The sequence below is a fragment of the Chiloscyllium plagiosum genome, unplaced genomic scaffold, assembly GCF_037043375.1.
Source record: "Chiloscyllium plagiosum isolate Xiang-an unplaced genomic scaffold, Cpla_swu_hap1 HiC_scaffold_13, whole genome shotgun sequence".
NCBI lineage: Eukaryota > Metazoa > Chordata > Chondrichthyes > Orectolobiformes > Hemiscylliidae > Chiloscyllium > Chiloscyllium plagiosum.
Genome location: NW_028270151.1, coordinates 33,849,682 through 33,872,927, shown reverse-complemented (window position 1 = coordinate 33,872,927; position 23,246 = coordinate 33,849,682). Strand labels below are relative to the sequence as shown.

The following is a 23,246-nucleotide window of genomic DNA, read 5'->3' as shown; positions in this document are numbered from 1 at the left end:
AAATTCATGAAAGAACCAGACAAATAATGGGCGAGAATCAGAGACTCAATGAGGCCCATTGCTTTCATTCAAATTTTTGGACATTCAAAACAAATGGTTGTGTTGATATAGGTGTGATATAGCAAAATAGTGAATGATTACTTTAAGAATGGGGAAAATAATTTATTGTGAATGTATTCAGTCTAAATATGATATGACTTCCAACAAAAATATCTCTCCTTACAGCTGAGATATTGGTCTGGATGTTACGTTGTTTTGTGCCTGGAGACATTTATTGCATTGTCTGTCTAATTTCTCAGCAAATCATGATGAAATAACTGAAGTTGTAATTGTGTCCCGTAAATCAGAGGTGGGGAAACGCCCAAGCACACTGCCTTAGTTGTATCTCTGTGAAACAAAGGGTATTCACTTTCAGAAGTTTCTTTGATCACCCTCTATCTGTATCTGATGGGTGATAAACAGTTGGAGAGACTCAGGCTCACAAAGGAAGGTTATGAGTGCAGTAAGGTATACAAGGAGAAAAATTGATGTTTTGCTTGAGGGACAGTTATGTCACTTTTCGACTACCTTATGATCACCTATCAAAGTGGAGAAGCCTGTCGTATCATTTCTTCTATAAGCTATCCTCAAGACTTCACAAACCGAATGCTCCAAATGTACTTAACCAGAATTAACTCGCCCTGTGAAAACAAATTGCAAAACCTCCAACAGCATTGATTAGATAAATGCTCTTCTTTATCGATGGATGCTTCAATTAAAATCCCAAAAGAGAAAAAGAAAACGGACGCTTGCTACCACAAATGCAGCTTTGGGGAATTACATGTGACCATTTTGGAATAAATTTGGAAACCATAATATAATATTGACTTACTATTTCTGCATTTTTGCTTCAGATGTGGATGAATGTCTTGACAATGATATCTGTTCATGGAAAAACAACAGCAAATGTGTGAATACTGATGGCTCTTTCAATTGTTCATGCGTAAAGGGATACAGTGGTCACAACTGTACAGGTGAGGACTGGAATTCTGTTGCAATCTGTATCCTTCAAGGAACTCATCTTTTCAACAATTATTCTCGAAGTTTTGATATTCTGAATAAAACATCACATTCATAATATTAAAGGAAGATGTTTTTCAAAAAGTACACACAAATCAATATTACTATGTTTGAATATAATTTAACAAGGGTGATTTTATAACGTCCCTCTCATCTTCAAAATTACACCTACTTCTTGAAGGAAGCTATATTTATTTCCTCATAATCATTCCATTATACCTACCTCTGTCACTGAATTCCCATCAGCATATTCTGCTTTTTCTTTGACAGAGAACTGCTGCTTTACTCTCCCCATGATCCTCCAAATAATGCAACAAGTGCACCTTCTCAATCCTCAGTTATATCCCCACATCCCCAAGGAACATCTGTTGAGATCACTGAGTTGCTTTATACTTTTTAGGCCCATCTAGTGTGTATTATCCCAGCTGCTGGCAATACTGGACAAGTGAAGTAGCACACCGAGACCTGGCTTGAAGACTATGTATTTTGATTTACTTTACCATCTGTTTCTGAACATAGAGGCGAAAAGTTTTAGTATTAGCAAGTAAACAAAGATGTAAATTGCAAAGGAGAAAATGCAAATTGTGGTATGCTGAATAAGACCTCTCTGACGTGGCTCATGACAAATGTAAAAATCAAAGGTTGAACTCTTTTAGTCCAACATCAACCTTACAGAGAGATAAAGCACAGTGCACAGTCACCCTGGAATCACGCGAACATTTTGTGTCGAATTACCATGGCTGTTTGGATTTTGGGAGGCTTCTTCTCACTGAATTGTAAGCAGGAGCAAGGCAATCTTGTTGATTTTCCAGAAAATCAGCTTCCAGTAGGTTTCTGGTCTGTCTTCTTACAAGCACAGATTTTCAGCCTCCTCTTTCAAGTATTCACACATAGACTCACTGACTATCAGATAATTTTCTCTTCAATGTCTCAAAGCATCTCTGCAGCCCTGATTTTACTGGGTTCTCTCAAACTATTTGGACAACTGCTGATAAAGACAGTTTTGGTCTGACTGAACCAGCTCACTGCCTGACCCCATGGAGAAACTGACCCAATGTACCACCAGTGACCCAGCCCCAGGCAGCAGTAATGCTGCTGTCCTCCACACTGTGCAGCACCTCACCAAAATACCTCAATCAAGGGCTCTCCTGGCCAACCTAAACATAGGCACAAGTCTACAGACATGCTGACACCAACAACAGAACAAATAAATAAGAATGGAACAATTCCAAATCAAAAATAAAAATCAGGTTCTACACCTCCAAAACACACAACACAGAGAAACAAAATAAGTACATCAGTCCTCTACCTGTTGTTCCAGTCAAAAGCAATCAACTATGAAACACCATTACACATTGATCAAAATTCCCAGTCAATTCTTTTCGGTAGGTCGATCCAACCTGTATTTGAATACCGAAACAAAAGCTACCGATCACTAGAAATTGCTCACCAATAAACACAAGAATATACATTGATTTTCTGCATTACATTTTTAGATGTGGATGAATGTCTTGACCCTTCTGTGTGTTCCTGGAAAAACAACACCATGTGTGTCAATACTGTTGGATCATACAACTGTGCATGTCGAGCAGGATATGAAGGCCGTAACTGCACAGGTGAGCAATGTAATTTGATGGAAGCCTCTGTCCTTGTAATTCAATGACAGCAGTTGTACCTGTTAACCTTTTTAATCCAGCAAAAATGAGATGATGAATATCTTTCTATTGAAATTCATGAAAGACACATACAAATGATGGGCCAGAATCAGAGAGCCCATGAGGCATTAGATTTCAGTAAAATGTTTGGACATTCAAAGCAGATTGTTGTATTGATCCACATGTGATATAGGAAAATAGTGAATGGTTCCTTGAAAACTGGGGAAAATAATGTACTGTGAATGTATTCAGTCTGAATATGATATGGTTTCCAACAAAAATATCTATCCTTTCAGTTGAGATCCTGGCCCCGATATTACTTTGTTTTGTGCCTGGAAACTGTTGAATGTTTAATTTCTCAGCAATTCTCATAAACATCGGTTGAAAAAGAGAAGGAATTGATGATGAAGTAACTGGAAGTGAAATTGTGTCCCGTAAGTCAGAACATGGCGATATGCCCAAGCACACTGTCTTAGTTGCCTCTCTGTGAAACAAAAGGTATTCACTTTCAGAAGTTTCTTTGATCACCCTCTATCTGTATCTGATGGGTGATAAACAGATAGCGAGACTCAGGCTCACACACAGGAAGGTTATGAGTGCAGTAAGATATACAAAGGAGACAAGTGTGATATCTTGTGCTGGCTGCAAAACTAATAATTGCTTGAGGGACAGTTATGTCAACCATCTTATGATCACCTATCAAAGTGGAGAAGCCTGTCGTATCATTCTGTCTAAGCTATCCTCAAGACTTCACAAACCGAATGCTCCAAAAGTACTTAACCTGAATTAACTCGTCGTGAGAAACCTAATCAAAAAACCTCCAACAGCATTGATTAGATTAATGCTCCTCTTTATGGATGGATGCTCTCATTAGTATCACAAATGAGAAACAGAAAAAATTACGTTCACGACCACAAATGCAGCTTTGGGCAATTATATGTGTTCATTTTGGAATAAATTTGGAAATCATAATATAATATTGACTTACTATTTCTGCATTTTGCTTCAGATGTGGACGAATGCCTTGACAATGATATCTGTTCATGGAAAAACAACAGCAAATGTGTGAATACTGATGGCTCTTTCAATTGTTCATGCATAAAGGGATACAGTGGTCACAACTGCACAGGTGAGGACTGGAATTCTGTTGCAATCTGTATTCTTCAAGGAACTCATCTTTTAATAATTATTCTCTAAGTTTTGATATTCTGAGTAAAGCATCACATTCATAAAATTAAAGGAAGAAAAAGTACACACAAATCAATATTACTATGTTTGAATATAATTTAAGAAGTGTGATTTTATAACGTCCCTCTCATCTTCAAAATTACACCTACTTCTTGTAGGAAGCTATATTTATTTCCGCATAATCATTCCATTATACCTACCTCTGTCACTGAATTTCCATCAGCATATTCTGCTTTTTCTTTGACAGAGAACTGCTGCTTTACTCTCCCCATGATCCTCCAACAAGTGCACCTTCTCAATCCTCAGTTATATCCCCACATCCCCAAGGAACGTCTGTTGAGATCACTGAGTTGCTTTATACTTTTTAGCAACATCCAAGTGTATTATCCCAGCTGCTGGCAATACTGGACAAGTGAAGTAGCACACCGAGACCTGGCTTGAAGACTATGTATTTTGATTTACTTTACCATCTGTTTCTGAACATAGAGGCGAAAAGTTTTAGTATTAGCAAGTAAACAAAGATGTAAATTGCACAGGAGAAAATGCAAACTGTGGTATGCTGAATAACACCTCTCTGACGTGGCTCATGACAAATGTAAAAATCAAAGGTGGAACTCTTTTAATCTAACATCAACCTTACAGAGAGATAAAGCACAGTGCACGGTCACCCTGGAATAAGCAGGAGCAAGGCAATCGTGTGGATTTTCCTGAAAATTAGCTTACAGTAGGTTTCTGCCCTATCGTCTTACTCGCATAGGAATTCAGCCTCCTGTTTCTCGTATCCGCATACCGACTCACTGACTATCAGACAATTTTCTCTTCAATGTCTCAAAGCAACTCCGCAGCCCTGATTATACTGGATTTTGTGGGCGGCACGGGTGGCACAGTAGTTAGCACTGCTGCCTCACAGCGCCGGAGACCCGGGTTCAATTCCCGCCTCAGGCGACTGACTGTGTGGAGTTTGCACGTTCTCCCCGTGTCTGCGTGGGTTACCTCCGGATGCTCCGGTTTCCTCCCACAGTCCAAAGATGTGCAGGTCAGGTGAATTAGCCATGCTAAATTGCCCGTAGTGTTAGGTTAGGGATAAGTGTAGGGGTACGGGTGCGTTGCGCTTCGGCGGGGCGGTGTGGACTTGTTGGGCCGAAGGGCCTGTTTCCACACTGTAAGAAATCTAATCTGTCAAACTAATGGGACAACTGCTGACAAAGACTGTTTCGCTCTGCATGGCCCCATGGTGAACCTGACCCAATGTACCACAAGTTACCCAGCACCATACAGTAGTAGTGTTGTTGTCCTCCACACTTCGTAGCAACTCACCAAAATCCCTAAATCAGGGCTCTCCCACCCCTCCAAACATGGGCACACCAACAACAGAAAAAATAGGTAAGAACGTAACAATTCCAAATCAAAACTAAAACCCAGGTCCTACACTCCCAAAACACACAACACAGAAAAATAAAACAAGCACATCACTCCTCAATCTCCAATTCCAGTCAAACTAATCAACTATGAAACCCTATCACACATTGATCCAAATTCCCAGGCAATTCTTTTCATTGTGCCAATCTAACCTGTATTTGAATAACGAAAGGAAAGCTACCGATCACTAGAAACTGCTCACCAATAAACACTAGAATATACATTGATTTTCTGCATTACATTTTTAGATGTGGATGAATGTCTTGACCCTTCTGTGTGTTCCTGGAAAAACAACACCATGTGTGTCAATACTGTTGGATCGTACAACTGTATATGTCGAGCAGGATATGAAGGCCCCAACTGCACAGGTGAGGGATGTAATTCTATAGACACATAGAATTACATCAATGTGTCCTTGTAATTCAATGACAGAAATTGTACCTACTGACATTTTTAATTCAGCAAAAATGAGATGATGAATATCCTGAGATTGAAATTCATGAAAGAACCAGACAAATAATGGGCGAGAATCAGAGACTCAATGAGGCCCATTGCTTTCATTCAAATTTTTGGACATTCAAAACAAATGGTTGTGTTGATATAGGTGTGATATAGCAAAATAGTGAATGATTACTTTAAGAATGGGGAAAATAATTTATTGTGAATGTATTCAGTCTAAATATGATATGATTTCCAACAAAAATATCTCTCCTTACAGCTGAGATATTGGTCTGGATGTTACGTTGTTTTGTGCCTGGAGACTTTTATTGCATTGTCTGTCTAATTTCTCAGCAACTCATGATGAAATAACTGAAGTTGAAATTGTGTCCCGTAAATCAGAGGTGGGGAAACGCCCAAGCACACTGCCTTAGTTGTATCTCTGTGAAACAAAGGGTATTCACTTTCAGAAGTTTCTTTGATCACCCTCTATCTATATCTGATGGGTGATAAACAGGTGGAGAGACTCAGGCTCACAAAGGAAGGTTATGAGTGCAGTAAGGTATACATGGAGAAAAGTTGATGTTTTGCTTGAGGGACAGTTATGTCACTTTTCGACTACCTTATGATCACCTATCAAAGTGGAGAAGCCTGTCGTATCATTTCTTCTATAAGCTATCCTCAAGACTTCACAAACCGAATGCTCCAAATGTACTTAACCAGAATTAACTCGCCCTGTGAAAACAAATTGCAAAACCTCCAACAGCATTGATTAGATAAATGCTCTTCTTTATCGATGGATGCTTCAATTAAAATCCCAAAAGAGAAAAAGAAAACGGACGCTTGCTACCACAAATGCAGCTTTGGGGAATTACATGTGACCATTTTGGAATAAATTTGGAAACCATAATATAATATTGACTTACTATTTCTGCATTTTTGCTTCAGATGTGGATGAATGTCTTGACAATGATATCTGTTCATGGAAAAACAACAGCAAATGTGTGAATACTGATGGCTCTTTCAATTGTTCATGCGTAAAGGGATACAGTGGTCACAACTGCACAGGTGAGGACTGGAATTCTGTTGCAATCTGTATCCTTCAAGGAACTCATCTTTTCAACAATTATTCTCGAAGTTTTGATATTCTGAATAAAACATCACATTCATAATATTAAAGGAAGATGTTTTTCAAAAAGTACACACAAATCAATATTACTATGTTTGAATATAATTTAACAAGGGTGATTTTATAACGTCCCTCTCATCTTCAAAATTACACCTACTTCTTGAAGGAAGCTATATTTATTTCCTCATAATCATTCCATTATACCTACCTCTGTCACTGAATTCCCATCAGCATATTCTGCTTTTTCTTTGACAGAGAACTGCTGCTTTACTCTCCCCATGATCCTCCAAATAATGCAACAAGTGCACCTTCTCAATCCTCAGTTATATCCCCACATCCCCAAGGAACATCTGTTGAGATCACTGAGTTGCTTTATACTTTTTAGGCCCATCTAGTGTGTATTATCCCAGCTGCTGGCAATACTGGACAAGTGAAGTAGCACACCGAGACCTGGCTTGAAGACTATGTATTTTGATTTACTTTACCATCTGTTTCTGAACATAGAGGCGAAAAGTTTTAGTATTAGCAAGTAAACAAAGATGTAAATTGCAAAGGAGAAAATGCAAATTGTGGTATGCTGAATAAGACCTCTCTGACGTGGCTCATGACAAATGTAAAAATCAAAGGTTGAACTCTTTTAGTCCAACATCAACCTTACAGAGAGATAAAGCACAGTGCACAGTCACCCTGGAATCACGCGAACATTTTGTGTCGAATTACCATGGCTGTTTGGATTTTGGGAGGCTTCTTCTCACTGAATTGTAAGCAGGAGCAAGGCAATCTTGTTGATTTTCCAGAAAATCAGCTTCCAGTAGGTTTCTGGTCTGTCTTCTTACAAGCACAGATTTTCAGCCTCCTCTTTCAAGTATTCACACATAGACTCACTGACTATCAGATAATTTTCTCTTCAATGTCTCAAAGCATCTCTGCAGCCCTGATTTTACTGGGTTCTCTCAAACTATTTGGACAACTGCTGATAAAGACAGTTTTGGTCTGACTGAACCAGCTCACTGCCTGACCCCATGGAGAAACTGACCCAATGTACCACCAGTGACCCAGCCCCAGGCAGCAGTAATGCTGCTGTCCTCCACACTGTGCAGCACCTCACCAAAATACCTCAATCAAGGGCTCTCCTGGCCAACCTAAACATAGGCACAAGTCTACAGACATGCTGACACCAACAACAGAACAAATAAATAAGAATGGAACAATTCCAAATCAAAAATAAAAATCAGGTTCTACACCTCCAAAACACACAACACAGAGAAACAAAATAAGTACATCAGTCCTCTACCTGTTGTTCCAGTCAAAAGCAATCAACTATGAAACACCATTACACATTGATCAAAATTCCCAGTCAATTCTTTTCGGTAGGTCGATCCAACCTGTATTTGAATACCGAAACAAAAGCTACCGATCACTAGAAATTGCTCACCAATAAACACAAGAATATACATTGATTTTCTGCATTACATTTTTAGATGTGGATGAATGTCTTGACCCTTCTGTGTGTTCCTGGAAAAACAACACCATGTGTGTCAATACTGTTGGATCATACAACTGTGCATGTCGAGCAGGATATGAAGGCCGTAACTGCACAGGTGAGCAATGTAATTTGATGGAAGCCTCTGTCCTTGTAATTCAATGACAGCAGTTGTACCTGTTAACCTTTTTAATCCAGCAAAAATGAGATGATGAATATCTTTCTATTGAAATTCATGAAAGACACATACAAATGATGGGCCAGAATCAGAGAGCCCATGAGGCATTAGATTTCAGTAAAATGTTTGGACATTCAAAGCAGATTGTTGTATTGATCCACATGTGATATAGGAAAATAGTGAACGGTTCCTTGAAAACTGGGGAAAATAATGTACTGTGAATGTATTCAGTCTGAATATGATATGGTTTCCAACAAAAATATCTATCCTTTCAGTTGAGATCCTGGCCCCGATATTACTTTGTTTTGTGCCTGGAAACTGTTGAATGTTTAATTTCTCAGCAATTCTCATAAACATCGGTTGAAAAAGAGAAGGAATTGATGATGAAGTAACTGGAAGTGAAATTGTGTCCCGTAAGTCAGAACATGGCGATATGCCCAAGCACACTGTCTTAGTTGCCTCTCTGTGAAACAAAAGGTATTCACTTTCAGAAGTTTCTTTGATCACCCTCTATCTGTATCTGATGGGTGATAAACAGATAGCGAGACTCAGGCTCACACACAGGAAGGTTATGAGTGCAGTAAGATATACAAAGGAGACAAGTGTGATATCTTGTGCTGGCTGCAAAACTAATAATTGCTTGAGGGACAGTTATGTCAACCATCTTATGATCACCTATCAAAGTGGAGAAGCCTGTCGTATCATTCTGTCTAAGCTATCCTCAAGACTTCACAAACCGAATGCTCCAAAAGTACTTAACCTGAATTAACTCGTCGTGAGAAACCTAATCAAAAAACCTCCAACAGCATTGATTAGATTAATGCTCCTCTTTATGGATGGATGCTCTCATTAGTATCACAAATGAGAAACAGAAAAAATTACGTTCACGACCACAAATGCAGCTTTGGGCAATTATATGTGTTCATTTTGGAATAAATTTGGAAATCATAATATAATATTGACTTACTATTTCTGCATTTTGCTTCAGATGTGGACGAATGCCTTGACAATGATATCTGTTCATGGAAAAACAACAGCAAATGTGTGAATACTGATGGCTCTTTCAATTGTTCATGCATAAAGGGATACAGTGGTCACAACTGCACAGGTGAGGACTGGAATTCTGTTGCAATCTGTATTCTTCAAGGAACTCATCTTTTAATAATTATTCTCTAAGTTTTGATATTCTGAGTAAAGCATCACATTCATAAAATTAAAGGAAGAAAAAGTACACACAAATCAATATTACTATGTTTGAATATAATTTAAGAAGTGTGATTTTATAACGTCCCTCTCATCTTCAAAATTACACCTACTTCTTGTAGGAAGCTATATTTATTTCCGCATAATCATTCCATTATACCTACCTCTGTCACTGAATTTCCATCAGCATATTCTGCTTTTTCTTTGACAGAGAACTGCTGCTTTACTCTCCCCATGATCCTCCAACAAGTGCACCTTCTCAATCCTCAGTTATATCCCCACATCCCCAAGGAACGTCTGTTGAGATCACTGAGTTGCTTTATACTTTTTAGCAACATCCAAGTGTATTATCCCAGCTGCTGGCAATACTGGACAAGTGAAGTAGCACACCGAGACCTGGCTTGAAGACTATGTATTTTGATTTACTTTACCATCTGTTTCTGAACATAGAGGCGAAAAGTTTTAGTATTAGCAAGTAAACAAAGATGTAAATTGCACAGGAGAAAATGCAAACTGTGGTATGCTGAATAACACCTCTCTGACGTGGCTCATGACAAATGTAAAAATCAAAGGTGGAACTCTTTTAATCTAACATCAACCTTACAGAGAGATAAAGCACAGTGCACGGTCACCCTGGAATAAGCAGGAGCAAGGCAATCGTGTGGATTTTCCTGAAAATTAGCTTACAGTAGGTTTCTGCCCTATCGTCTTACTCGCATAGGAATTCAGCCTCCTGTTTCTCGTATCCGCATACCGACTCACTGACTATCAGACAATTTTCTCTTCAATGTCTCAAAGCAACTCCGCAGCCCTGATTATACTGGATTTTGTGGGCGGCACGGGTGGCACAGTAGTTAGCACTGCTGCCTCACAGCGCCGGAGACCCGGGTTCAATTCCCGCCTCAGGCGACTGACTGTGTGGAGTTTGCACGTTCTCCCCGTGTCTGCGTGGGTTACCTCCGGATGCTCCGGTTTCCTCCCACAGTCCAAAGATGTGCAGGTCAGGTGAATTAGCCATGCTAAATTGCCCGTAGTGTTAGGTTAGGGATAAGTGTAGGGGTACGGGTGCGTTGCGCTTCGGCGGGGCGGTGTGGACTTGTTGGGCCGAAGGGCCTGTTTCCACACTGTAAGAAATCTAATCTGTCAAACTAATGGGACAACTGCTGACAAAGACTGTTTCGCTCTGCATGGCCCCATGGTGAACCTGACCCAATGTACCACAAGTTACCCAGCACCATACAGTAGTAGTGTTGTTGTCCTCCACACTTCGTAGCAACTCACCAAAATCCCTAAATCAGGGCTCTCCCACCCCTCCAAACATGGGCACACCAACAACAGAAAAAATAGGTAAGAACGTAACAATTCCAAATCAAAACTAAAACCCAGGTCCTACACTCCCAAAACACACAACACAGAAAAATAAAACAAGCACATCACTCCTCAATCTCCAATTCCAGTCAAACTAATCAACTATGAAACCCTATCACACATTGATCCAAATTCCCAGGCAATTCTTTTCATTGTGCCAATCTAACCTGTATTTGAATAACGAAAGGAAAGCTACCGATCACTAGAAACTGCTCACCAATAAACACTAGAATATACATTGATTTTCTGCATTACATTTTTAGATGTGGATGAATGTCTTGACCCTTCTGTGTGTTCCTGGAAAAACAACACCATGTGTGTCAATACTGTTGGATCGTACAACTGTATATGTCGAGCAGGATATGAAGGCCCCAACTGCACAGGTGAGGGATGTAATTCTATAGACACATAGAATTACATCAATGTGTCCTTGTAATTCAATGACAGAAATTGTACCTACTGACATTTTTAATTCAGCAAAAATGAGATGATGAATATCCTGAGATTGAAATTCATGAAAGAACCAGACAAATAATGGGCGAGAATCAGAGACTCAATGAGGCCCATTGCTTTCATTCAAATTTTTGGACATTCAAAACAAATGGTTGTGTTGATATAGGTGTGATATAGCAAAATAGTGAATGATTACTTTAAGAATGGGGAAAATAATTTATTGTGAATGTATTCAGTCTAAATATGATATGATTTCCAACAAAAATATCTCTCCTTACAGCTGAGATATTGGTCTGGATGTTACGTTGTTTTGTGCCTGGAGACTTTTATTGCATTGTCTGTCTAATTTCTCAGCAACTCATGATGAAATAACTGAAGTTGAAATTGTGTCCCGTAAATCAGAGGTGGGGAAACGCCCAAGCACACTGCCTTAGTTGTATCTCTGTGAAACAAAGGGTATTCACTTTCAGAAGTTTCTTTGATCACCCTCTATCTATATCTGATGGGTGATAAACAGGTGGAGAGACTCAGGCTCACAAAGGAAGGTTATGAGTGCAGTAAGGTATACATGGAGAAAAGTTGATGTTTTGCTTGAGGGACAGTTATGTCACTTTTCGACTACCTTATGATCACCTATCAAAGTGGAGAAGCCTGTCGTATCATTTCTTCTATAAGCTATCCTCAAGACTTCACAAACCGAATGCTCCAAATGTACTTAACCAGAATTAACTCGCCCTGTGAAAACAAATTGCAAAACCTCCAACAGCATTGATTAGATAAATGCTCTTCTTTATCGATGGATGCTTCAATTAAAATCCCAAAAGAGAAAAAGAAAACGGACGCTTGCTACCACAAATGCAGCTTTGGGGAATTACATGTGACCATTTTGGAATAAATTTGGAAACCATAATATAATATTGACTTACTATTTCTGCATTTTTGCTTCAGATGTGGATGAATGTCTTGACAATGATATCTGTTCATGGAAAAACAACAGCAAATGTGTGAATACTGATGGCTCTTTCAATTGTTCATGCGTAAAGGGATACAGTGGTCACAACTGCACAGGTGAGGACTGGAATTCTGTTGCAATCTGTATCCTTCAAGGAACTCATCTTTTCAACAATTATTCTCGAAGTTTGATATTCTGAATAAAACATCACATTCATAATATTAAAGGAAGATGTTTTTCAAAAAGTACACACAAATCAATATTACTATGTTTGAATATAATTTAACAAGGGTGATTTTATAACGTCCCTCTCATCTTCAAAATTACACCTACTTCTTGAAGGAAGCTATATTTATTTCCTCATAATCATTCCATTATACCTACCTCTGTCACTGAATTCCCATCAGCATATTCTGCTTTTTCTTTGACAGAGAACTGCTGCTTTACTCTCCCCATGATCCTCCAAATAATGCAACAAGTGCACCTTCTCAATCCTCAGTTATATCCCCACATCCCCAAGGAACATCTGTTGAGATCACTGAGTTGCTTTATACTTTTTAGGCCCATCTAGTGTGTATTATCCCAGCTGCTGGCAATACTGGACAAGTGAAGTAGCACACCGAGACCTGGCTTGAAGACTATGTATTTTGATTTACTTTACCATCTGTTTCTGAACATAGAGGCGAAAAGTTTTAGTATTAGCAAGTAAACAAAGATGTAAATTGCAAAGGAGAAAATGCAAATTGTGGTATGCTGAATAAGACCTCTCTGACGTGGCTCATGACAAATGTAAAAATCAAAGGTTGAACTCTTTTAGTCCAACATCAACCTTACAGAGAGATAAAGCACAGTGCACAGTCACCCTGGAATCACGCGAACATTTTGTGTCGAATTACCATGGCTGTTTGGATTTTGGGAGGCTTCTTCTCACTGAATTGTAAGCAGGAGCAAGGCAATCTTGTTGATTTTCCAGAAAATCAGCTTCCAGTAGGTTTCTGGTCTGTCTTCTTACAAGCACAGATTTTCAGCCTCCTCTTTCAAGTATTCACACATAGACTCACTGACTATCAGATAATTTTCTCTTCAATGTCTCAAAGCATCTCTGCAGCCCTGATTTTACTGGGTTCTCTCAAACTATTTGGACAACTGCTGATAAAGACAGTTTTGGTCTGACTGAACCAGCTCACTGCCTGACCCCATGGAGAAACTGACCCAATGTACCACCAGTGACCCAGCCCCAGGCAGCAGTAATGCTGCTGTCCTCCACACTGTGCAGCACCTCACCAAAATACCTCAATCAAGGGCTCTCCTGGCCAACCTAAACATAGGCACAAGTCTACAGACATGCTGACACCAACAACAGAACAAATAAATAAGAATGGAACAATTCCAAATCAAAAATAAAAATCAGGTTCTACACCTCCAAAACACACAACACAGAGAAACAAAATAAGTACATCAGTCCTCTACCTGTTGTTCCAGTCAAAAGCAATCAACTATGAAACACCATTACACATTGATCAAAATTCCCAGTCAATTCTTTTCGGTAGGTCGATCCAACCTGTATTTGAATACCGAAACAAAAGCTACCGATCACTAGAAATTGCTCACCAATAAACACAAGAATATACATTGATTTTCTGCATTACATTTTTAGATGTGGATGAATGTCTTGACCCTTCTGTGTGTTCCTGGAAAAACAACACCATGTGTGTCAATACTGTTGGATCATACAACTGTGCATGTCGAGCAGGATATGAAGGCCGTAACTGCACAGGTGAGCAATGTAATTTGATGGAAGCCTCTGTCCTTGTAATTCAATGACAGCAGTTGTACCTGTTAACCTTTTTAATCCAGCAAAAATGAGATGATGAATATCTTTCTATTGAAATTCATGAAAGACACATACAAATGATGGGCCAGAATCAGAGAGCCCATGAGGCATTAGATTTCAGTAAAATGTTTGGACATTCAAAGCAGATTGTTGTATTGATCCACATGTGATATAGGAAAATAGTGAACGGTTCCTTGAAAACTGGGGAAAATAATGTACTGTGAATGTATTCAGTCTGAATATGATATGGTTTCCAACAAAAATATCTATCCTTTCAGTTGAGATCCTGGCCCCGATATTACTTTGTTTTGTGCCTGGAAACTGTTGAATGTTTAATTTCTCAGCAATTCTCATAAACATCGGTTGAAAAAGAGAAGGAATTGATGATGAAGTAACTGGAAGTGAAATTGTGTCCCGTAAGTCAGAACATGGCGATATGCCCAAGCACACTGTCTTAGTTGCCTCTCTGTGAAACAAAAGGTATTCACTTTCAGAAGTTTCTTTGATCACCCTCTATCTGTATCTGATGGGTGATAAACAGATAGCGAGACTCAGGCTCACACACAGGAAGGTTATGAGTGCAGTAAGATATACAAAGGAGACAAGTGTGATATCTTGTGCTGGCTGCAAAACTAATAATTGCTTGAGGGACAGTTATGTCAACCATCTTATGATCACCTATCAAAGTGGAGAAGCCTGTCGTATCATTCTGTCTAAGCTATCCTCAAGACTTCACAAACCGAATGCTCCAAAAGTACTTAACCTGAATTAACTCGTCGTGAGAAACCTAATCAAAAAACCTCCAACAGCATTGATTAGATTAATGCTCCTCTTTATGGATGGATGCTCTCATTAGTATCACAAATGAGAAACAGAAAAAATTACGTTCACGACCACAAATGCAGCTTTGGGCAATTATATGTGTTCATTTTGGAATAAATTTGGAAATCATAATATAATATTGACTTACTATTTCTGCATTTTGCTTCAGATGTGGACGAATGCCTTGACAATGATATCTGTTCATGGAAAAACAACAGCAAATGTGTGAATACTGATGGCTCTTTCAATTGTTCATGCATAAAGGGATACAGTGGTCACAACTGCACAGGTGAGGACTGGAATTCTGTTGCAATCTGTATTCTTCAAGGAACTCATCTTTTAATAATTATTCTCTAAGTTTTGATATTCTGAGTAAAGCATCACATTCATAAAATTAAAGGAAGAAAAAGTACACACAAATCAATATTACTATGTTTGAATATAATTTAAGAAGTGTGATTTTATAACGTCCCTCTCATCTTCAAAATTACACCTACTTCTTGTAGGAAGCTATATTTATTTCCGCATAATCATTCCATTATACCTACCTCTGTCACTGAATTTCCATCAGCATATTCTGCTTTTTCTTTGACAGAGAACTGCTGCTTTACTCTCCCCATGATCCTCCAACAAGTGCACCTTCTCAATCCTCAGTTATATCCCCACATCCCCAAGGAACGTCTGTTGAGATCACTGAGTTGCTTTATACTTTTTAGGCCCATCCAAGTGTATTATCCCAGCTGCTGGCAATACTGGACAAGTGAAGTAGCACACCGAGACCTGGCTTGAAGACTATGTATTTTGATTTACTTTACCATCTGTTTCTGAACATAGAGGCGAAAAGTTTTAGTATTAGCAAGTAAACAAAGATGTAAATTGCACAGGAGAAAATGCAAACTGTGGTATGCTGAATAACACCTCTCTGACGTGGCTCATGACAAATGTAAAAATCAAAGGTGGAACTCTTTTAATCTAACATCAACCTTACAGAGAGATAAAGCACAGTGCACGGTCACCCTGGAATAAGCAGGAGCAAGGCAATCGTGTGGGTTTTCCTGAAAATTAGCTTCCATCAGGTTTCTGCCCTATCGTCTTACTCGCATAGGAATTCAGCCTCCTGTTTCTCGTATCCGCATACCGACTCACTGACTATCAGACAATTTTCTCTTCAATGTCTCAAAGCAACTCCGCAGCCCTGATTATACTGGATTTTGTGGGCGGCACGGGTGGCACAGTAGTTAGCACTGCTGCCTCACAGCGCCGGAGACCCGGGTTCAATTCCCGCCTCAGGCGACTGACTGTGTGGAGTTTGCACGTTCTCCCCGTGTCTGCGTGGGTTACCTCCGGATGCTCCGGTTTCCTCCCACAGTCCAAAGATGTGCAGGTCAGGTGAATTAGCCATGCTAAATTGCCCGTAGTGTTAGGTTAGGGATAAGTGTAGGGGTACGGGTGCGTTGCGCTTCGGCGGGGCGGTGTGGACTTGTTGGGCCGAAGGGCCTGTTTCCACACTGTAAGAAATCTAATCTGTCAAACTAATGGGACAACTGCTGACAAAGACTGTTTCGCTCTGCATGGCCCCATGGTGAACCTGACCCAATGTACCACAAGTTACCCAGCACCATACAGTAGTAGTGTTGTTGTCCTCCACACTTCGTAGCAACTCACCAAAATCCCTAAATCAGGGCTCTCCCACCCCTCCAAACATGGGCACACCAACAACAGAAAAAATAGGTAAGAACGTAACAATTCCAAATCAAAACTAAAACCCAGGTCCTACACTCCCAAAACACACAACACAGAAAAATAAAACAAGCACATCACTCCTCAATCTCCAATTCCAGTCAAACTAATCAACTATGAAACCCCATCACACATTCATCAAAATTCCCAGGCAATTCTTTTCATTGTGCCAATCTAACCTGTATTTGAATAACGAAAGGAAAGCTACCGATCACTAGAAACTGCTCACCAATAAACACAAGAATATACATTGATTTTCTGCATTACATTTTTAGATGTGGATGAATGTCTTGACCGTTCTGTGTGTTCCTGGAAAAACAACTCCATGTGTGTCAATACTGTTGGATCGTACAATTGTATATGTCGAGCAGGATATGAAGGCCCTAACTGCACAGGTGAGTGATATAATTCTCTTTCATCCTCTGTCCTTTTAAAATAATCACTGTATTAATAGCAGTTGCACACATTAGTCTTTCTAATGCAACAAAATGAGATGACGAATATTTTTTGATTGAAATTTATAAAAATCACATACAAACGATAGAAGAGTGTCATGCAGTCCATGTGGCATATTGATTTCTTTCAAAGTTTTAGACATTTCAAGCAAATTATTGTATTGACACAGATATGAGTCAATTGAACAAAACAGCCAATGGTTTCTTTAAGAATGAGGATAATAATTTGATCTTTGGATAAAGTTGTCAAGATGGCATATTGCATGCTTGCCTTCATCCATCAGGGCATAGATTATGAGATTTGGCAAGTCATGGTGCAGTTGTATTAAACTTTCCTTCGGCCATATTTGAAATATTGTGTAAGCTTCTGGTTGCCTCACTACCAGAAGAATGTGGAGGCTTTGGAAAAGGTATAGAAATGGTTTTCCAGGATGTTGCCCAGTCCGGGGAGTATTAACTATGAGGAGAGATTGGACAAACTTGGCTTGTTTTCACATTCATGTTGAAAAATGAGGATCAACCTGATAGAAGTTTATAAAATTATGACGTGTAGATAGAATGGATAATCAGAGCCTTTTTTCCCAGAGTGGAAACATCAATTTCTAGGGGACAGCTTTAAGGTAAAAGAAGTTAAGTTTAAAGAGATATGGTAGGCATGTTTTTTATACAAAGGGTGGTAAGTGCATGGAATGCGCTGCCAAAGGAGATGGTGGAAACGGATACAAAGCTTTAAGAGGCATCTTGACAGATATATGAATAAGCATGAAATAGAGGGATATGACTGTGTGGAGGCAAAAGGTTTTCAGTTTAAATAGGCATCATGTGTTGGTACATTATTTGTCTGCCAAATGGCCTGATCCTGTACTGTGCTCTTCTTTGTTCTATTCTTTGAAATCGACTCAAGTTTGACAATTTATGAGAAATAACTGATGCTGCTTAACTCTAAAAGCTATCAGGCATCTAGCAGGCATCTATCAGAACTCTAGCAGGCCGGCATTTGTCCATAGATGGTCACATTTTTTTCTTTCATCTATTTTTTTTTGCTTTAGTCATTGAAAAGTCACAAAATGGTTAGGTTTCTGAACTGGAAAATTGCCGTCACTAATTTTGCAACGAGTGTCAGACAGGTGATAGCTGAATTATTTTCCTTTAGATGGGTCAACAATTGGGAAGTTGGAAAACACACCTAGTACCTTGTCTGCTGTTCAAAGCAGAGGGGTGTGTGTATGTAGAGAAAGGACTAAAAGTATTTTTTTTATCCATTCATGGGATGCAGACCTTGCCTGCTAGGCCAGTCTTTATTGCCCATTTCTAATTGCCCAGAGAGCAGTTGCAAGTCAACCACATTGCTGTGGATCCAGAGTCAGCTGTAGGCCAGACTAGGTAAGGGTGGCAGTTTCTTCTCGAAAGGACGTTAGTGAATTAGATGGGTTTATTTCCACAATTGTCAATGGTTACACAATCATCGTTGGGCCAACTATTTATTCCAGATTTCTACAGCATCTGCCATTGTAGTATTTGACATCATGTTCCCCAGAATATTAGCCTGGGGTTCTGAAATGCTAGTCCAGTGACAGCACCACGACACGGCTGCCTTCCCAAAGAAAGTAAATTCTAACGGCAGTACCTGAGGCAGCCTTTGGGTCAGGATACAACAATAATTAGAGAACCTTCTTGTTCTGTGGTAGTGTTCCTACCTCACTTCAAAAGGCCAACTACAAATCCCACCTACTCCAGAAATGTCTCATAACATCTCTGAATGGGTTAATTTAAAAAAAAACAGCAGAATTAGGCACAGTTAACCTGATCTTCAAGAGGGGAGTAACATGATTGTCAACATTGTATTAATTTCAGAATAAGGCATTTTTGTGCCCTAAGTTTTTTTAATCGAGTTAGCTTGCTGTCAATTGACACATTCAACTTATCGAATTTTACCTGTCTGAAATTTGAGTACTGAAGGCAAGCTGGGATCTTTCTTTGCTAATACTTTCTCTCTGCCCATTCAGTCATGCTCCCTACTCCAGGCTATACAACTGTGTATCTACTGATAGACTGTCACTTCAGTTACTGTTGAAATCTGAAATTCTTATCAAAAAGCTGTGGAGATATTTTGGGGGTATAGGGAGGGAATAGTTTTCCTCGAGATGTTGGACTGTTACGAACTTGCTGTAGGAGACCTGTGTTGGCTTCTTGGGGTATGGCTTACATATCACAGGCCAACCAATCACCTTTACCAGGCCACTGGCCAGTTTTCCAAAGGATCAGATCCCAGGGGTGGCAAAAAAAAAGACAAAGAACTGTGGATACTGGAAATCAGAAGCGGAATCTGAAATTATTGGAAAAAAAACCTCAAGCAGATCTGGCAGCATCTGTGCAGAGAAAGCAGAGTTAACATTTCAAGTCCTGTGACCCTTTCTCAAAACAGACTTGCCTACTGAGTGCTGCCAGCTAATCAGCCAGGTTTCTCAGCAGCAAACAGCACTGGGAAGGCAGTGGCTGCTGCTCGAACAACACAAACTGGAGACCCAAGATTAAGCAGTGGTGCAGTCCAGAGATGGGTGATATTGGGAGGGTTGTCACAGAGTGGGCATTATGAAAGGCTGAGTGGGCAGCCATAGCAAGGAGTGGCCCTCAACTTGCTCCTCCTTTTTCCTGATGTCAGGTCCTCTGACTTAATGGTTTCCATTTCAGTAGCGTAGGAAGGCGAGCAAGAGTTAATTGGGTGGAGGTATGAAAGAGATGGGGCTCTCCATGTGCAACAATCCCATCTTATTGAATGCTTGACAGCCTTCAAATCTGTTTGGGGGAGGACCAAAAATACCACTCCAAAACCCCTGGGTTCAAGTCCTACCTGTAAATATTTATCAGCCCTAAAATCTGCATTGGAGGAGGGTATTAAGTGTTATTATACAATGGAAGATAGGTAGAATTAAAATACAAATCACCCATGATAGAATTGAATGTCATACAGGCTGAAGGGGCTGAAATGGCCCACTCTGGTTCCTAAGTTCCTAGCAGAATGCATGTCACACTACTTCTCAATATCACTTACCTAATCAGGATGAACCTGGCCAGTCACCCAGCTATCCATAGTCTAGAAAATCTTCTTCTCATTTGCATGAGGCTACAGAAGCTATGTACTCTGTATGTACAAATGTACAGTCTACATCCTAACTGTGACTGTGATGCATTATTTATCTGCGTCTTCCTCACCATTCTTTGGCCTTTCATGTGGTGACCCAGTGTCTACCCTGCTCTTGCTAAACATCCATAGCACGGCTCACCTAATGTTCCATTGGTAGCCTATTATGGTTGGTGTATTTAACGTAATTATGTCCACCATGCCTCACTATCATCTTCTAAAGTGCAATTAGGGGAAGGGTAATTAAGTACAGTTCTTTACACTGAACATGCATCCACAAAATATTTTTAAAAAACACTCAAACCTATCACTGAGAGTAAGCCTGATAGGGCTCAGTCTTTGCCATGACATTAGTTTCAAACCAAAGCCAAGTCATCACCAAGTGGCCTGTTCTTCCAATTGCAAAACATCACTTATCCTGTGCCTATTTCGCTATCACTGCCTTTAAATCTCTTAGCCATGTCTTACAGTCCCTACCTGTATTTGTGCTTTCCACTCTTTTGCCTGTTCATACCTCTCAATTTGCTTGATAAATCTCCTCAAAATGTACTTCTTTGACCAAAGCTTTTGCTTCCTTTAACTCTTCCCTTGTATCTACAAATATTTTTGGATGTGTCATTTTATTAAGCTGTTGTCTTTTTGAATGCTTTTACAGGACTTCCTATAGTCACTGTTTCAGTATCAAGTACTTCAATTTAAAAAAACCCTGAGGGGCAAATATTTTTTACACAGAAGATGGTTCACATGTGGAATGAATTTCCTGAGGAAGTGGTAGATATGGGCATAGTTACAATGTTTCAAAGACATTTGGATAAGTACCTGAATAGGGAAGGTTTGAAGGGATACGGGCTAGGGGCAGGCAGGGGGGAATCGTTTAGTTTGGGATATGTTCAGCATGGTTAGACCAAAGGATCTGTTTCCATGCTGTATGTCTCTGACTCTAAGTGCAACAACCCTTCAAACATCAATACTATTTTGTTCCTTGTACCTTTAACAGATAGTACCTTGGTTACATCTATGACTGAGCAATCAACCCGGGGACCAGCAGTTACAACATCAACAAGTAATGCCACAAGTATAAAAGCAACTTCAATGACAGGAACAACCTCAACTATAACTACACCCATAGAGAAAACCTTGGGAGCAAGTACCAGTGGAACACCAGTTCCTGCAGTTACAAAATCTACAACAGGCGCCACTACAACCACAGACAGCCCAACAACTACCTTAACCACCATAACCAAAACAACCAAAACTAGTTCAACCACAGAGAAAACCATGGGAGCAAGTACCAGTGGAACACCAGGTCCTGCAGTTACAAAATCTACAACAGGCACCCTTACAACCACAAAGAGCCCAACAACTACCTTAACCACCACAACCAAAACAACCAAAACTAGTTCAACCACAGACACCATGGGAACAAGTACCAGTGGAACACCAGTTCCTGCAGTTACAAAATCTACAACAGGTGCCGCTACAACCACAAAGAGCCCAACAACTACCTTAACCACCACAACCAAAACAACCAAAACTAGTTTAACCACAGAAACCATGGGAACAAGTACCAGTGGAACACCAGTTCCTGCAGTTACAAAATCTACAACAGGCACCCCTACAACCACAAAGAGCCCAACAACTACCTTAACCACCACAACTAAAACAACCAAAACTAGTTTAACCACAGAAACCATGGGAACAAGTACCAGTGAAACACCAGTCCCTGCAGTTACAAAATCTACAACAGGTGCTGCTACAACCACAAAGAGCCCAACAACTACCTTAATCACCACAACCAAAACAACCAAAACTAGTTCAGCCACACTCTCCACAACTCCAATAATCTCAACAATCACGTCAAATCCCACAAAAACAACTACCCCAATGCCCTCAAGCACCATCTCTACAGTTACAACTGTAAGATCAACAGTCCAAACCACTCAAGCCAATGTAACACGTAAGTACTTTATTACTTATGTTGAACCAATTTAGTTTGATGTACAAACAGGAGGAATTCTACCAGATTCGAACGCAGGGGAATAAGGAAAATTGGAGAAAATGAATTTGGTTGGATTATATTAATCTATGCGATGGCTGTGATCCAAGCATAAATAATTAAGTTTGTTGAATGGGCACTTAACAACTGATTCTCAAGTCAAATATGATTTTTGAGAATGTCAGGCCTCTTATTGTACAGTGGTAGTGGCCCTACCTCTAACCTGAAGACTGGCTCCACCAGCTCTAGAGATGCATCATAACATTGCTGAGCAGGTTGATTATAAAATATCTGAGACTTTACTGAGTGATGGACTGTTACCTATTTGGGATATCAACAGAGGGTTGTCTTTTGAAAAATAAATTGTGTGTTCCGAGCTCATGTGTGTCAGAATCTCAGCTATTCTGTGGAGGGAAACTTCACAGCGGGAGTTTGGAATGGCAATGGAATAAGATGCAAGCTGACTGTTTAATGATGCACACATGAGGTGTGAGCACAGGTAAAATCTTGCCATTAGAATAGGGGTTACAGAGATTCTCACAGCCTTTTTACTCCACACTCCTTTTTGAGGTTTTCACCTCAGCTCCACAGTAAAAGTCCAGCTACTGTGGAAGCTGATATCCTGCTCTCTGCCTGAACTAGCCAGCAGTCTCTGATTAAACAGCAATCCCAGATGCCTTTGCTATTGGTCATCTTCCAGAATACTGGCCTGGTTCAGACCACAAATTTGAA

At 39.8% G+C, this 23,246-nt stretch overlaps 1 protein-coding gene across 1 annotated transcript in view; it reads left to right on the top strand.

The window, feature by feature from the left end:
- LOC122556387 (uncharacterized) overlaps nucleotides 1-23,246 on the top strand; it is a 237,644-nt gene that overhangs the window by 158,181 nt on the left and 56,217 nt on the right. The window contains exons 64-76 of the mRNA XM_087993952.1: nucleotides 894-1,013; nucleotides 2,556-2,675; nucleotides 3,724-3,843; nucleotides 5,570-5,689; nucleotides 6,708-6,827; nucleotides 8,370-8,489; nucleotides 9,538-9,657; nucleotides 11,384-11,503; nucleotides 12,522-12,641; nucleotides 14,183-14,302; nucleotides 15,351-15,470; nucleotides 17,197-17,316; nucleotides 21,516-22,475. Coding sequence (XP_087850078.1) covers nucleotides 894-1,013; nucleotides 2,556-2,675; nucleotides 3,724-3,843; nucleotides 5,570-5,689; nucleotides 6,708-6,827; nucleotides 8,370-8,489; nucleotides 9,538-9,657; nucleotides 11,384-11,503; nucleotides 12,522-12,641; nucleotides 14,183-14,302; nucleotides 15,351-15,470; nucleotides 17,197-17,316; nucleotides 21,516-22,475 — 2,400 coding nt within the window. The remainder of the gene's footprint in view (nucleotides 1-893; nucleotides 1,014-2,555; nucleotides 2,676-3,723; nucleotides 3,844-5,569; nucleotides 5,690-6,707; nucleotides 6,828-8,369; nucleotides 8,490-9,537; nucleotides 9,658-11,383; nucleotides 11,504-12,521; nucleotides 12,642-14,182; nucleotides 14,303-15,350; nucleotides 15,471-17,196; nucleotides 17,317-21,515; nucleotides 22,476-23,246) is intronic.